At 34.9% G+C, this 18,290-nt stretch overlaps 1 protein-coding gene across 14 annotated transcripts in view; it reads right to left on the reverse strand.

Moving 5' to 3' along the window:
- The window catches only part of SOX5 (SRY-box transcription factor 5), a 989,998-nt gene that overhangs the window by 387,255 nt on the left and 584,453 nt on the right, over positions 1-18,290 (reverse strand). For 4 of the 14 annotated variants that reach the window (XM_060024439.2, XM_060024438.2, XM_060024436.2 and 1 more), the window contains exons 1-2: positions 8,013-8,204; positions 7,161-7,258 (exon numbers count right to left, since the gene is read on the reverse strand). The exons of 8 other annotated variants lie outside the window; for them this stretch is intronic. In XM_060024439.2, the coding sequence (XP_059880422.1) occupies positions 7,161-7,258; positions 8,013-8,144 (230 nt within the window). In that variant the 5' untranslated portion in view covers positions 8,145-8,204. Of the gene's footprint in view, positions 1-1,763; positions 5,656-7,160; positions 7,259-8,012; positions 8,205-8,490; positions 8,645-18,290 lie in introns of those variants that run through there. 2 more of the 14 variants (XM_060024440.2, XM_060024449.2) reach the window with 2 other exon arrangements.

Below are 18,290 nucleotides of genomic sequence, written 5' to 3' on the forward strand. Positions count from 1 at the left end.
TACTAAAGTAAATAATTTACTACATTTAAAATAAATTTTGATTAAAAATATACCAAGAAAACAAGATTTGGGCCTGTGTCCTATTTTACTACTAGATTAAAAAATACACCAACAAGCAAAGCAGGTTAACTCTTTCCTTTCTTTCTCAGTGATGTTCCTGAAGCCCTAAAAGAGAGGACACATCCTTTATGGAATTGCTGCTCAGCGTCCCAACTGGTCTAACTCTCTTAAAGTGCCAATATAAAAAGCTTATAAGGTTTCAAGGGTGCCTTTTCTTTGGCCCTATACGGCAAATTTCATTTCTTCATATTACATCTACTCTCAATGCATCTGATACTCAGGTTTAAATGTCACAGAAATGACTGGGATGGAGAGGGGAGGCACGTGTGCATAGAACATAATAAAAGCCTATGCAGCTCTACAATGAGAAATATTAAAAATGAAGCTACTAATACATTTTTAAGAAACATCCTATCTTCTGTTTTTTTAACATTTTCTCTTCGAAAAAACACATTCTTTCAAAGATGTGAAGAGCAGAAATAGAAACACTGTTACATATGAAAGTTTCAAGGGATTTGCTGCCAGCAGCTTTTCTTTATAGTGTTCCTCTTACCTACAGTATGTGTTGGCACTGGCAGGTAGCCCTAATTCGTTAGTAGCCAAATTATTTTTGTCCCTGAAGTACGAGAAATCTCCATAGCACATGAATGAGACATGGTTTACTAGTTTACACACATCTTTATAACTCCAAGAAACCAAAACTCATTCACAAATGCTTTCATTTCAGCTGAGAGAAGGGCTGCAGAATACTACAGCTACCTACTTTGAATTCCTGGTCCCCATTCTCCACGAGAAGACAAATAGAAAAAAACCTTTTACACTTCCATAAAGAACTTTGGTCCTTAATGCAAGAAAAATAAACAGCTTTCTGCTCACCATACTCCACATTTCATCTAAGCCAAAATAGTTCAGTAGAAGGCATTAAGAAAAAACGTCATTTAGTAATAAACCTAAATGTCTCCAGATAAAAATTCGTCACGACAGCATAGTAGGTTTAGATAACGTGGTCCACAATAGTTAGCATCCTCTTACTGCATGATCACCAACTACATTTATATAGTGCTGTACCACCTTCACTAACTCATAGAGAAAATAGGAAGCAGACATAAGCAACACTCAGAAATAAACATATAACACAAGTGATGATTCAGCTATAGCAAGAAATCTCTGAATTCTGAGGCAAGACGAAAGTAAATGCATTAATACTAAACAGCCAAGTGACTGAAATGTCACTTAGATACAAAGAGAGATTTAAAATACAATGAGCTGAGTTCAGTTTTGAATTGACTTAAGCTTCGATACTGATTTCAAATGTCTATGAACAACCACAAGTTTTTGTTTTTAATTTTCCTTCTGTCATGTTTTATGGGTAAAAAGTCCTTACACTACCTTGTAATAGATTACTTTCAAGCTGGGTGACAAAAGGGCATAATGACCGGAAAATGATACAAAAGAAACAGAAAAAGCATGTTAATAAGTTTATCAACAAACCTGGGTAATTCTCATGAAGTACAGATTAAGGTTCAGTGGTTCCAAACTGGCAGCATTCAAGTTGGGTTCATATTTGGGTTTTTTGTTGTTTGTTTTTTAAAACCACCTGTCCTAAAACGACATTGTTTATGCTAATTATCTTTGTTTATGCCACAATTCTGTTTGTTTACTACATTCTTTTAAAATACCATATCCCTATAAACAGTTCTCACCAGAATTCTTCTAAATCTTGTTTCGGTCTGGTCCTTCTCGGCAGCCCACTGAGCAGAATGCAGCTCTACAATGAAGGCGCAAGAGCTGGGAACAACTTTGAGTCTCTGACTCCTCAGGCTGGCAAAGGCAGGGAGTACTGCTGAGGTTTTACACTCAGGCTCCGAGGGAAAAGGATACTGAATGTGGAGAAATGCAACACCCCCCTATTGGACAAGCAGAACCACACGCCACAGTATCTCCAGAGATGTAGGAACTCTCAACTAGTAAGTGAAGAGAAGAATAGATAATGCTAAAGAGAAGGGAGTGCAGTTTCCAAACTGCAGGAGAAAACACAGAAGTCAGAAAGGATGAAAAGGTCACCTCCTGAACCATTATTAGTTCCTGATTAAAGTGGAGAAATATGAGGCATTCTCTTAAAGAATGTCCAAATAAGTGCTGTTCGCTGAAGCAAAATAGTATGTCTTTAAATTTTTTCTTCTCCAGCAATATCACTCGATCATGTTCATCCATATAACATTCAAATTTTATATTTAATGTAAATGACAATGCTCTCAATCAGTGAAAAGAAAAAAAGGACAGAATGAATGGAGCAAGAAAGAATTTGCTATGTTTCAGTCCATTTCTTGTCCAACAAAATGTTTCCTTTAAAAGGAAGATATTTCATGTTTTGGTTAAATCTTTGCACATATTTCTATCTGAGTGCCATCATCTGAGTCAGAAACCTGACATATTAAACTATATATAAGTTAGAACAAGAGAAACGTCAAGATTATTTTATTTCCCATGCTGTTAAACTCATTGAAATTATAAATGAGTAACAAACTATGGAAGAAAACCAAAATCTATCAGTTATATTTATTTAACTCGTCTATAGAAAGGGAGGTATTCAACATACATAATACACATCTGCATTATACACATACTCATTAGGTGGCTGGAGAATTGATTGCGGAAAGAACAGACAATAAAAGTCAGACTTTAACCATGAATATAATTTGGCTTTTTAAATGCATTATGAATGTAATACCTTTGAAATAGCTTCCAGCTCTATGGAGGAGTAATGTGCTCAAGTATTAGAACAGGCCTTATTAGTTGCCTCTCAGGTATGGTGCATATACAGACTTTAGTTAAAAGCTCCCTAAGCACAGATAAATACATTATTGTATGCTGATTATACTTGAGAAACATAAGACCATATCAGCGTGTGAAGTAATCATAACATCCACACATTTCTCTATCTATCAACCTGCTAAACACTGAACTACCTGACATTTAACCCTTAATTGTTCTTGGTAATCAGTCAGATCGCATCGCCTGCTAAGTCTTCAGGACAGTCCTCCAGTTTGAGTGTGACACAAGTATGGTTTGTCCACTGCTTCATGCAAGCTGCCTTCCAAACTAATATCTTAGCTCAGTTAGCTTGCAAATTATTGGGATGGTAATTAAAATCTATAATCAGTTGTAGGCACCTTTTCCTCTACAAGGTAATAGAAAATAAAAAAATAAATAAATAAAATGAACAAAGGCAGATATCAGAACATCCTGAAAACATAACATCAAACTTACAGGTTTACAGGTGCCATTAGGTGACAATGTGAGCCGAAAACTTTCCTTTGATTCACACCTAGGGGTTACCTGCTAACTTGAATGTATTTATCACTCATGAGCACAATGGTTTAAAAAAAAGTTTTTAATCAAGCTTAATGAGTCTGTCCAGGTGATAAATACATTATTACTATGGACAAACTTTAGGTGATTAAAGTACTGCTAATGTCAGAAATATTCTTGCAGCCCATTAACAGTGATTTTTCATGGTAATTTTTAAAATTAATTTTTCACAGTACCTGATGTATATATCCTTCTTCAGAAAAACACTTAAAAGTCTCTTAATGTGAAAAATTATTTCTTTAGTCTATATGGCCATAAATAAATTAGATGGGAATATAAAGTAAATAGTTAAATTTTTGTTGCAGAAGGTTTTACTCTTGTAGTGTTCCCTTCAACATGTAGAAAACTGGCAGTGTGTTTCTGCACCCGTTTTGAGAGAAGCCACCAAATAGGTGCTATTATAAGCTTAATCTGCTTCATCCCACTACCTTAGAGCCCAACTTTTTTTTTTCTTTCTAGACATTAATAGACTGTCTTCTTAAGCAATCATCTTATACTTGCTTTTTAATTAAGTCTCAACATAAAACAATTAGAAAGTGTAACAAGTAGCTTGGTCATAAAACAATTACATTACAGTCAAATAGGATAAATATAAACATAAGGAAAAATAGAATACAATATTATTGATAGTAACAAAAAATGCTTTTTTCAGTCATCAGAAACAAACTGATATTGATATTTAAGACAAATATTTTAAATATTTTCATTCTAAGAACATGAAAAAATAAATGGTATTCTGAAAGGAAAAACCCTTAGTTACAATTTTTATTATTTATTTTCAGGTAAATATATAAATTCACTGTCTTCATTTAAAATTTTTTCGGAGAGTTCAAGCGTTCGTTCTAGACACTATTACTAACATTTAGACCATGTTGCCAGTTATGTTTCCTCTAAATAGTATGAGTTAAAAGATTTTGCTTACAAATAATTCCTTAGAGCATACTTTGCCTATTCACCTCCCACCTGAGAATTGTTTTTCATTAATCATAATCAATTATGTTAGGGATGCTTGACAGTAAAAATAAAATATTTCAACTTCTTTACTTTTTAGAATCATTGTTCAATTTGCTTTACCTCCTGAATATGTTTTAGCAGACAGTGAAATTGTTACTACTTCTGAATTATTTAGCAACTGTTTATTAGTCTGACAGTATTGATCATGTTCATTTCTAGGGCTGATAATACGGACATAACAAATCTATATTCCAATTTTGATCCAGACATTTAAGTTTTGAATATTCCTTAAAGTTTCAAATAGTCTACAGGTTGGAAAGGATAATAGAAGATAGACAAGACTACTGATGAAACTAGAAAAAAAATCACATACAACTTCCAAAATACATAAGCCCCAAGCAACTTATTAATGTCCTCCAGAGCAATGTTCTCTATTTCATATAGAAATTTAGAAGTCTTCTTTTCAGATTTCTGACTAAGTTTGAGTGAACAACTCATCTATATCAGGTGAGCAAACAGAATAAAAACTTAACACTCGATAGAAATGACCTACATATCCAATGAAAGTTGCAGATAGTTGAAAAGGCAAAAAAAGCTGACTATGTATGAGAGTGTAATTACAGCATATATACCTCCTTTGGAGAATATAAATATTCAATATTGAGTCTGCATGATATATACTCTATGTGGGTGACTATAGATACACTCAGCCATACAAATTCAGTGTAAACAAATAGTAATGATTTACTGAGATTTTTGTATGTATTACCAATTACAACCACAGGGGAAATTATTAGGAAATTTTATATTGTAGGACATTTTTCAAAATTATTTTAGCTACTAATATTTCCAAAGATGCTGTCTATACTGACAACTCTATTGATTATCACTTGCTTATTTAATTAGGCAGTTAGAAAAGCACGCCTCTGAGTGACAAAAAACTGAAATTCTCACCAGGAAAAAAAAAAAGTGTTAAGAGATTTGAGCATCGGAATAGGAAAGGGAAAAGTTTAGTTTAAAAAGAGATAATTGAAAAAATACAAATAAAGTTCACAGCAGGAAAGCTTGCCTATATAAAGGAATAGGCTACAGCCTGTTAATATGTAACTACCTTTTTATAAGAACAGTCATTTAACAGGCTTACAAATCAGACTCAGAGTTTTATTTTCGAAAAGTATAGAGTTGAAGAATACTATCATTTAAGTGTCGCTCTGCACATACTAGAAAACTCACTATGGTATTAAGCAGTAGTATGTTCCAGTATAAATAACTTCAATACCTACATATGAAACAGGCTATGTTTACAAAAAAAAAAAAAAAAAAAAAAAGGTAACTATTTTAAAGAGTTAATATACAGAACTTTGAAAAAAATAATTCAAAACTGTTAAGAAAGCTCAACCGTTCACTGGAATTATGTGGTGAAGATGCACCTTAAGTTTTTTTTAAAAAAAAAAAAAGAGGAGGAGGAAATGAAAGAAAGAAGACAGTATTAAAGTATATATGCTGGCTATTTTACTTTCTCTCCTGATCTGATATTGGTTTCTCTAATAGCTGACCACATTCAAGTATTATTTTATTCTCAATACCCCTCTTCTCTTCCATTGCTTCACTTCTAGAATGTTTTAATCTTTGTCCTTTCTTTTTTCGTCTTTTCATATCAAATTCAGTCTTTTGAGCGATGAACAGCTTGACTTAGCATATTTTTAACCAGCTGGTCTAGCACCTAGCTTGCATTGCATAGTCAGATACAACAAATGTTTATACAGAAGGTAGCTTTCATGAAAATGAAAAAAAAAAGCCTGGGTATCATGCATCCTGGCTTTTTTTAGCTTTTTTTTCTAATTCACCATACAGAATACAAAGTTTGAATTCTTTTTAATGGCAAACAAAATTCTATTTATAGTTCCAAAAAATGAACTTATGCTAGGATAAGAACTCAAATTTAAAAACTGCAGTGTGTACTTATAGGAACACGAAGAGGGCTAAAATTCTTTCAGAGCCCTGCTTTACTTGCAAAAACATCCAATGGAAGGATATTACACACATTTCTCTAATAGGAAATACTTGACTACAAATAAACTTATTCCCATCATAGCAAAAGGGAAAACAGAATAAATCAAAATTCAGCTTAAGACAGTGCAAAAAGTGGCCACTAAAAACTTAAAAAGGGATCATCCCCATTTTTTTTGACATTTCAGAGTAATGTACTAATAGATTCCTGTGATGTTAAATTTTCTTTAAAAAAAAAATCTGCTCTCTTATATCAACAAAAGGTCATGTGCTTTACTGAGCAGCTTCCAAAGTTTTACAGAAGAATCAAATAGGAACTTATAGCCTCCGTTTTAACCACCACTAAAACCTTCTGTCACCCCAGATATTACGAGACAGAGATGTTGAAAATGGTAACACTCTGCACACAAAAGCATTTAAAAAGGTGTAGAAGGGGAGAAAAATATCAATGAAGGAAGAAAGTAAGAGAGTGAATGAGAAAGAGAAAAGCAGCGAGTGGGAGAGAGAGAGATGCTTAATGTTCATTTAATTTCCTGTTATAGGACGTAACCTAAAAATATTAGCAGAAATCCCGGAGACTTTGCAAATCAGTTCCATTTGGTCTGGGCAATCAACAAAAATCAGCTAACAAGACTGCAGAAGCACTAGCTAAAAGCTTCTCCCTTAAAACACGTTTTAAGGGAGCATCTTCCAATGGATTCAGAGACTACTGTAAAATGGGATAGTTGCACTTCAATATATCAGGGGGGAAAAACTGTACTCACCTTTCAAACTCCTGAGGTAAATCAGGGTCAGTAAGCATGCTGGAAAAGCACAATTTCCCTTTGTCACAGCAGCCACCTATGATCGTCTCCAACTGAACCTGTCAAGTGAGTCCAAACCTTCTAAACCAATTGATTTTCTCCCTCCCTCCCTCCCTCCCTCTCTCTCTCTCTCTCTCTCTCTCTCTCTCTCTCTCTCTCAATCTCTCTCTCTCTCTCTCTCTCTCTCTCTCTCTCTCTCTCTCTCTCTCTCTCACCCCCCCTCCCTCTCCTAGGACTCCTTGACCAGTCTCTTAAAGGGGTAGCGCACTTCCAGCAGCGGGTCGGGCTGCTCCCCCTTCCTCCAGCCACACGCTCTCGGGCTGCAAGGCACTAGACAACCTCAGGGTGCCTGTCCTTTCCTTTTAATTCTCCCTTCCAGACATTACCGAATGTGAGAAGTCAACTCATTTAACGCGTCTCCCATACTCTCTCCTCTAAATAATAAAAGTCACACACGCACACGCATGCACACACACACACACAATATGATTTTTGAAAATGCATTTGCTACTGATTAAAAGAGAAATCTGTAACCTAACAGAACCCCGATTAAACTGCATTTATTAACTCATTAAGCAAAAAGATTAAATGTTAGTAATAGCATTTTTACACAAAGAATTGTTACGCCTTCTCACCCTTTTCTAGGCTCTCTCCGTGCGCACACGGAAACACACACACACACACACACACACACACACACTCTCTCTCGCACACAACAATCAGGCATTGTTCTGAGGGAAGAAAAGCAACTTTGACAGATTGAAATATAGCAGAGGCCCCTTCAAGGAAACCTGTAAACAACTTGTCACTCACTCTGTCGGTCTCACTGTTAGCTCGCGCTTTCCACAAAGTGGTGCGAACGTCCTGGCAACCCAACCAAAGTTTCCTCAGCTCCAAACTCCATAAAACACGATGTGCGATGCGGAGGGGAATAGGTATCCACATACCAAAATAACGCACACTCCAGGGAACAAAACCCCAAACCAAACCAACAAATGAAAACAAAAAGATGGTCCTAACAAACTGTCCTGCTCGGGATTGCTGGGGAGGTCAGGGCGGGAAGCGCTCCCCTGGCTGGGGATCTCTTTAATTTCCTCTGCCCAGGCAGCCACAGATAACAAGGTGGACAAACTAGGGCTTTACGGCTCCTAAGCTGGCTGGCAAGGCACAGCCTCCATAGCAGTTCCAATTATCTAGATAAAAATCTGGCAGGCGAGGAAGGTAATCAGGTAATGTACCTTTGACATGAAATGACAGAGGCACATACACAAACACAGAGAGAGACACTTACACAGACACGCATGCAGAGATGGTGGCTGCCCCGTGCACCGCAGCATCTGGTCAGGGAGTAAGCACACACTCACCAACACGAGATAGTGTGCATTCTTCACACACACACACACACACTCACACTCACACACACACACACACACTCTCACACTCACACACTCAGTCGCTCACACACGCTCTCCACTCCTACTGGGAGGGTTCATTCTGCACAAAAGGCTACATTACAGAGCCCGCCCCAATAAGGGAAAGAGAGAAAAAAAGCCTTCCATTGTTGAGAGGGCAGGTCAGTTGATTAGATTTTCTGTGGAGAATTCCACGAGGAAATTCCCTTCAAAGCCGAAGTGATTAACTGGGGGCTATTCTGGAAATGGAGCAGACAATGGCTCAATAGTCTGCACAGCCAATGTCCAGGCTGGCACTGAACTCACTTAAAAAAAAAAAAAATAAAAGCCAGACTCCCTGTTCTTTTCCACACGTTCCCCCCCAGCCCCCTCCGCTCCTTCCAACTTCCCCTCCCAATTCCTTTTATTTTGCAGCTGGACAACATTAAGGGCCTTTAAAACCACAAGGGTTGACCCCACAGCAGTTTGATTAGGTCCCACTTTTTTCTCCTGGCGACAGGCAGACAGTAAGTTTACTTTTTTAGACATACACAATGAGACATTACACACAAATTCCAAACAGCAAAATCAATTATTAACCTTATCATATTAATAAATTTATTCTTCATTCAAAGGTTATAACATTTTTGCCAAAGTTGATAATAACTTAATAATGAGATCCATCATTCAAGGGGTATCCTAAAAATACATGTATATACACTACAAAATCAATGTGGAATAAGATTGAAGCATGTCACTATGGAGTTAAGACACTAACAGAACACAGAATTATGACCCGCCCTGAAAAAAGCTGTTAACAAGGGATGTGGCAAAAATGACTTGATGCTGACATGATTTTCATTTTCAGCAGTTGGGGAAGGGGAAAGATATTGTCTTATTCTTGTCATTAGCCTCAAATTATTTTTTATTATAGCAACAACCCATTCCTACATAGAAAGTGAGAAAATTGTTGCATTATTTTAAATATCTATTATTTCAGCACTTAAGGGGGCTACAGTCTAATACACTCTAATTGATAAAGCATACAAAAATAATTTTTTCCATTGTTAATGGTGGATATGGGATTTAGGGAATGGTAGCTGCCTGGCTACGTACACTTTAAAAAATAGTTTTTAAAGAATTTCCTAATTAGGGAGTCTTGTTTCATCTTGCATCAATAAAGAAAAATGAAGGAGGAGGAAGGGTAAGTTACAAGGGGCAACGAACGGGAGCTGGAGTCAGGAAGAGGAGGGGGCGGCAGTGAGGAGAGGATGCAGGGAGAACACAAGAAGGAGACAGAGTGGCAGCATAAAGATAGAAACAAAGATAATGGCCATAAGGCAGGATGCTGAGATCCGTATGGTCCCAGCTGCTATCTTGCTACAGCTACTACCTCTGGTTGTTTCTCTGAAACTCTAATCCAGAAGGTCACCAGAGCAGGTAAGAAAGAGGGTTTGAGGCCAACTACAGTGTAAAGCAAAGATGCTCATATCACATTCATCCTTGTCTTTGGTTTTGTTTTTATAGACATTTACTATGTGCATGTGTAAGTACACACATGCCAAACAAACACAAAGGACGTATAGGAAAATGTTAAATGGTGTGGAAGTCAGTTTAAGAGCTTAACATATTTCTATAAACATTTCTGCAGCCATTCAAAACAAATTATTTCTTGCAAAATTATCCTTGAAGAAACTGAAATAGACTAGGAACTAGACAGAAAATTTGCCAGATATAATAATGATCATCCTAATAATGATAACTTGAACTAATGGAACTCCAAGCTCATAAAGAATTCTGTTCACATAGATTAGCTCACGGATCATATGCAGCATAGAAAAGTGTGTGGGTATATATAGCCCTAAGTTTCCCAGTGTTTAAACTTTGGCAAAAGGAATTTAAAGTCATACAACTGGTTAGTGGCCCATTTGTTACTTGAAGCCAAATCTTATTTCACTTCTGATACCATAATACAGAATAAAATAACACTCCAGAATTTATACTTCAGTGAAAATCCCAAGATGGTACTCACTTTTTAAGTGATTTAAAAGGCGTTCAAGTAATTGTTAATGAATTTAAATTTGATATAATCTCATTGTCACTAAGTTAGTACTGTATTTGATGGCTGAATGAAATAAATAGTTTTAAATGTACCTTTCTAGGCTGTAAAAGTTTTCTTTCATTTGAATTCTACATTGCAAATTAACATTTTTGCAAGATTTTAGAAGTCAGCAAAAGAGAAGGCAGCTCCAAAATATTCTCTCAAATCCTGTCATTGATAATTTTATTAAATAACTGAATTGATCCCAGCAACCCAATGCTTAATAGTAAATTACCATTATGTCTTATTTTTATTTTACATTAAATGTTAAAATATTTAAATATTAAATATGTGCTAATGACTAGCACATAATATGTGTTAAATAAATCTATATTCTTTATCAATTACCTGAAAAGTTCAAGATATTCAATTGGTTACATACCTGGTATTGTCTACATCAGAACTAACATCCCAATGTGATTTTGCTATACTATTATAAGTATAGGTCTCCAGAAAGTTTCATAATATATGTAGACTGAGATACACTTTATCATTCACTGAACATTTATTAAATGCTTAACAACATGTTAAGTACTGTGGCTTTAAAAGTAAAATTCAAGAAAAATTTCCAATAAATCTAATTTTAAAAATATATATGAGCAAAATTCAAATTAATTGTTTTATATGCAAGCTCTCTAAGGTAAATATGGTAAGAAAAGCTAAAACCAAAAGCAAATGCATGAAAAGCAATGACAAGAACTTACTGAACAATAATTAAATTGGTGGGAAATACAAAATGATCTACAAACACAGATGTACAAATATAAATGCATCTTCAGAGAGAACCAAAGCACAAACTACAACAGAAACCCCATAAAACATTTAATGAGTCTCTTTGACATTGCCGCAGCAGTATTTTGGAAAATGGGATGAACCTGAAAAAGTGTGCTTTTGAGCTCATGTTGTTTCCATTGTAGATATAAAAATGAGACTCACACAAGCTAAGAAAATATAAGATATGCTAGTGAACACTGCTGGAGAATTCTCAAAAAGAATATCAGGAAACAAGTTATTTCCAACTTTAACCTCTTTCAGACACTGTTTCAACAAGTTTTTCTAATATTTCTCTTCTCAATAAAAGGAAGAATGTCCATTCCCCTGTTTTTAAGATAGAATTGTTAAATATCCTCTATTTTAATAACTGAAACTGAAATACGTAGTCACAGGTACAGATAACACTTTAATATTTGATACATGTTCCTATCATCAAGCAATAGTTCATGGAATTTGGAAGGTTATTTTTGAGAAATGAAACTTTTAGTATTATAACCACAATGAATTTAATATCAGTGTCAGACAATACCAATATTGTGTTGCTTTAACCTGACACAAGAGGCATTAAGAAAATATTCACTTATTGGTTTTTTTTCCCCCTACAGTTATTTGCTTTATCACAAAATATTAAAAAAGAACCCTTCCTCTTTCAAAAAAAAAAAAGAACTTCCAACCAATGTACGTCTGTGAGCCATTCACCAAATGCCTGGTGAGCTCACCACTGACCTATCAGGTGCAGCTTAAAACTTTGACTTAGAGTAGAATAAGTCATTGGACCTCTTTAGAAACATACCTAAGAAATTCAACAGCCTCTCTTCCTTTTAAAGACCTAAAATTCAATTCCCCATAATACACTTATGCAAGAGAATTGGCATATAATCCCACCCTCATACTCTTCTGTATTGTCAGTTGGTTAGTTAGAATATACAGATGAATTGTCCTCAGATCACATTTTTGACCAACCAGTGTTCTTCAACAACACATTCTTTAAGAATGTGTTCACCTTAAAAACTCGTCTCATACTTGTCTCAAAGAGATGATGCCATTCCCAGTAATAGCTCCCACTGTTTGGTATCTTACTATTTACCTCCTTCAGAAGAATTTGAAGTAATTTAAAAATGATAGCTTTTAGTGTTTGAGAACTTTGTACCAGTCACTGCGATGCACATAAAATAATCTCATTTAACATTCAACACAACTATATGAGATATGTAGCTGTATCATCCCAACTACAAATGAGGGAACCATGGCTTACAAAGAGAACTATTTGTCCGAGGTCCCAAAACTAACAAGTGAAGAAATGGGCAACACCAAAGTTATGACAACTTTCCTCCAAAGTTCTCAAAAGGCACCAAATGTTAATTTATCTCAAATATACCCTAATAGCTATTAAATATCAAGTGTACAGGAAAGTGCTTATAAGAATGTTTTAACGCTAAGAGAATGTTTAAACGTCAAAGTTAGGTTGAGCGATGATTAACCTATCCTCACAAATAACTTGATATAAAAGATGATTCTTTTTTTTCTTTTTTTTTGCGGTACGCGGGCCTCTCACTGTTGTGGCCTCTCCCGTTGCGGAGCACAGGCTCCGGACGCGCAGGCTCAGCGGCCATGGCTCACGGGCCCAGCCGCTCCGCGGCATGTGGAATCTTCCCGGACCGAGGCACGAACCCGTGTCCCCTGCATCGGCAGGCAGACTCTCAACCACTGTGCCACCAGGGAAGCCCAAAAGATGATTCTTTATACAACAATTGAAAACAGTTAAGAATAGCACCCTCGTGCTATTTATGGTGATAATAAACATCAGAGTTAGTACACTCATCATAAAGTCTGGCTCTCTTTTTAAAAATAATTTCTAAACAATCTCTAACATGATTACAATTTTGGGTATCCAAGGGAAAATATAGTAGTCCTCACTTTTCTTATTATACTGTACTTACCTTTCTTCTTGTGATAATGTGGGATGAAAAAATGCCTCTGTGATGAGATGATGTGAGGTGAATGAGGCAGGCACTGTGACATAGCATTAAGCTACTATTGACCTTCTGATGATATGTCAAGAGGAGGATCAATGTGCTCTGGTGATCCTGGGTCATACAGTCATGACGATGTCAACAGATGGGGATCACAGGCAGAGCCAAGCTGAGTGGTGTGACATTTCATCATGCTACTCAGAGTAGTCGCACAATTTAAAACTTACAAATTGTTTACTTCTGGAATTTTCTATTTAATATTTTCAGACCATGGTTGACCACCATGGGTAACTGAAACCACAGAAAGTGAAACTGCATATAAAGGAGGCCTATCTTCTGGCCGCCATGTAACTACTTTGCAGTAGTGAAATTTCTGTCTTACAGAAAGGATCATTTCAGGAAAAGATATCTATTAGGAAGATCAACCTAACTTACACTTTAATTTTTTTACTCGTTACACAATCAACTCTCCTTGTGATAAGTGGTGTTGCCTAACTGTCGCCAGTTCATGAGGTTGAAAAAGACATGAACCAATCACTCTGGTGGTAATAGTCAAGACCCCTACTGAGTAAAAAAATCCATATAACCCATGAGAAGAGAAGCCATTCGAATGGGACCATACCTTAAAAAAGTGTTCTTGACCACCAAACTTTCTGTTATGTATTTCTCAACCTGGAAAGAAATTCAGGGAACACACTACATTGAGGCAGCAGCAAAGTGAAAAGTAGCACCATGATATTGCTACAATGTGGCTACTTATTAATTTCTATAAAATATTTTAGTGTACATCTTTCAGGGAAGTTTTTCCACTGTAGTTGTGCTATGTATTTCTTGATGTTAACTAACCAGAGCAGAAATAAGAGCGAAAACTGAGTGAAATATGAAGACATTTGAACACTTAGCTTCATTAGTAAGTTGATTTCACTTGTCTATTCTCTATATTCTTCTTTGATTGCATACTAAGTAAATGACAAATCTTCTTCATGGTAAATTAAAATATTATCTATTAACAATGTCCAGTCTGTTTATGTCTAGAACACCACAGAGGAAAGAATCGTAGCTAAGCTGAAAGGAGGCCTGAGCTCTAGGCCTCTATTCCTTCCTTACTAGTGGTGTGGTCTTGTCTACAACTTTAACATCTCAGGGAAGATGATTTTTAAGGTCCCTCTCGACTCTCAAGTTCCTATTCTTTAATCTATTCTTTGATAAATCAATTTATAATCTGCAAAGTAAAACTTCTTACCCTTCTCAGTTTTGTTCCAGTTATATACCCTTTTAAAATTGTTTTAAGAACAGCCCTTGTACTTTATTTTGACCCTTTAAAGAATGCGATAACTCTACATTCACACATCAATATAAGATTGTGAAGAAAAGTATCTTTTATTAATTAAAGTTAGTTTGGCTAAATTCAATTAAATTAAAATGACCAGGAGAACTTAACTGGTCACAAAAAATGACCACATTTTCAAAAGAACTAATTTTATGACTAAATTCACCTATTTACGATCCTGAAAATTTTGTGCTTGAATTTTCAAGTCACAGATTTCATTTTTTCTGATAAGTACAATCACATTTATTGGCATTATCTAATTCAATGATAGAATTAATAGCAGTTTATTACTATATTGAACACATCATATGTGTGTGATGGCAGTGACTGGCACTGTAGGGAGAAATAAATACAAGGGATTCTGCCTTTATCTGAAATTTCAAGACATCAAATGAGAAACTCAAGGACAAACTAAAAAGCTGAAATGTGAGAAATCCTGACAGGCAAATTACGTTCAAGAAAAACTAGTTTTTAAAATGAATTTTGTGGACACTGTGTAGAACTCCTGCCAAATACACAGCTTCTTTATTTTTCATGCTATTGTTAACAAAAATGACTTACTGGCATAATTTAGAAAATAATTCAGTCAGACTATGCACAGGATTAAAATGCAAAAAAAAAAACCCAGACATTATCAAAAGACTGTATTCATTCAATTACTCAGTAAGTATGTACAGAATGTTTAATTTACACTTGTATTGTAAACCATCTATATATATTAAAATTTTATTGTTTATAATGTATACTTTCATAAATGGAAAAAAAGATAAATTGATATTTGTAAATTTCCCTAAAGTTGAAGAACACTTTAGGTATCAAATGGTATGTTAGTATTTAAAAACACTTAAATGTTAATTAACTCTTAACAAATCATGGGTCTGTAATCTGAAACATTTATTTTTAAGTCTTTCTTAAAGTCAAAGCACAGACTAAAAGACTATAAGCATTTGTAAGATATGCCAGCATCATATATGCACATCTTAAAAAAATAAAAATGCATGCCCTTCCTGGTTTGAGGACCAAACTTCAGATTCATTCAGGCTTTATAGGTGGACCATTATTCTTAATCTTAAAGAGCAAGTCAACTTAATAAGCACTGTTCTAGTATTGAGTGTGTTCCTTGAATTTTACTAGACATACTGAGGGGGAAAAAATGAATCAATACACATAATTTTTTTTATGAGCATCTTTTCTGGCCAGAGCATTCTCATAAAAGGTGAGGACACGAAGATAAACACTTTTTTTTTCAAGGAATTATGACCTAGGGCAAAATATGGACATCCTGTTCCAATAAAAATATTATCAAGTTCTTACTAACTAGAAATCTACGATTTTCACACAGGTTAATTCATTTAATTTTCAAAACAAATCTGGAATGTATCAGTTACAAATATTAGTTCCACGTCACAGAAAAGGTAAGTGAAGTACAGGAACAAAAATTATCTAGCTTCAGATTACACAACTAGTAATAGGCAGAACCCCAGTTTGAACCCAACTCTTCCAATTACCAACCTAGTGCCTGTTCCACTCTACAAGAGAGCTACTTCCAAAAGTTATCACAACATAAGATAAAATGATAAAAGTATTATTTAGTGAAACAAAATTGTGTGGGGATTTTAAGTAACAAGTGACTTTAACTATTTTCTGAAGTTCAATAATTTTAGTATTAGTTTGTTGGAGTTAATAAAATATAGATTAGAGAATCAATTGAAAACCCCAGAAGCACTATGAGAATTCAGAATTACAGTGGGGAACAAAAGCAGTATAAAGAAATCAATAGCTTTTGTATATATATGATCACCCCCAGTTATCAAAAGATAACAGGGATAAAAGACCCCATCAGCATTAGTAACACGAAAGATAAAATATCTAAGAATAAAATCATTCACATAAAGACCTATTTGAACAAAGCTTAGTTATCAAAAGATAGTGGGAAAAAAAAACCCATCAGCATTAGTAACACAAAAGATAAAATATCTAAGAATAAGATCATTCACATAAAGACCTATTTGAAGAAAGCTTTAACATAATATGGAAAGATATACCATGTTCCTGGATAGGTAGCATCAATATCATTTCTTTCTAAATGACAGTATAAATTTAATAAGTTCAAATTAAAATACCAGCATATGCTTAAAACACTACACAAACTAATTCAAAAGTTTGCCTCAAAAAATAAGTAAGAAAAATCATTTTAAAAATCTGAAAAAGCATAAGGGCTCAGGTAACCAGATATTAAAATATAATATAGAGTCTCAATGATTAAAACAATGTATATTGAATGGATTGAAAAGCCAAAGGAATAGAAAAGAAAGTACAGAAAATACCCAAACACAGAAGAAAATTTCAGTATATTCTATCTAGTTAATGATATAGGTGGCTTTCAACAAATGCTCAGCAATTACCTCATGACCAAGGCAAACAGGAATATAAATTCCAAATGGATAAAGATTTAGATGTAAAGAATAAAACCATAAATCCACCAGAAGAGAACATGAGCAATCTGCAATATAATCTTGGCATAGTCTTACTGTTTTGGAAAAACAATATATGCAACCCATATCAAAGGAATGTGATAGCCTCCATAATATGTAAAGAGCTCTTTGAAATCAATGAGAAAAAGGTTAACAATCCAATAGTAAAACAGACAAATAATATAACTTATTCAAAGAAAGGAAATAGAAGTGGTTCTTAAATAAAGGAAAGATGCTAATATCCTCTAATTTAAGTGCAATTTACAACTACAATGTGATTACTATTTTTTTTAACCTACCAGTTTGGCAAAAAATGAAAAATTTAACATTTTGTTAGGCTGTATTCATTCATAAATAATTTGTCCTCCCCCTTGCTAAACTTCCCTACAGTGGATTTTACTTCCTACTCCACTACTTTGCCTTAGACATGTTACTTGCTTTGGCCGATGGAATATGGAGCTTTCTCTGTGAATGCCTGATTTGGCTCAGCTACCTTATCTTGTTTCTGCCTTCCACCATGAAAACAGCATATCTCAGATAGGGGCTAGTCCATCAGCCTGGGTCTTAGAATGACAAGAGACATGGAGTCAAATGGACCCCAACTCAGTCCAATCAGGCCAACACGCAGCTGACCCATAGAAACCTCATGTTACACATGCAAAAAAAAAAAATTTTTTTTTAATTGTAATCCATGGACAGAGTACGGTTGTTTGTTAACACAGTAAAAGCTTACTAGCACTTATAGTCCGTTTATGACTTACAGAAACACGTGTTCTTGTATATTACTAGTAGAACTGTATATCAATATAACCCTTCTGGACAGCAATTTGGAAACACCTACAAAAATTACAAATGCAATTCCACTTCTGGGAATGTATTAGATATATTTTCAAATGGGCAGAATGTTACATATTCAAAGTTTGTCACTGTGGAACAGCATGTAATAGCACAGAACTGTTAGCAATCCAAAGGGAAACAACAAAGCAATGGTATACTATAAAGCTATTAATAAAAGAAAATAGAATGTAACTCTGCACTGATATAAAAA

The sequence above is a fragment of the Delphinus delphis genome, chromosome 11, assembly GCF_949987515.2.
Source record: "Delphinus delphis chromosome 11, mDelDel1.2, whole genome shotgun sequence".
NCBI lineage: Eukaryota > Metazoa > Chordata > Mammalia > Artiodactyla > Delphinidae > Delphinus > Delphinus delphis.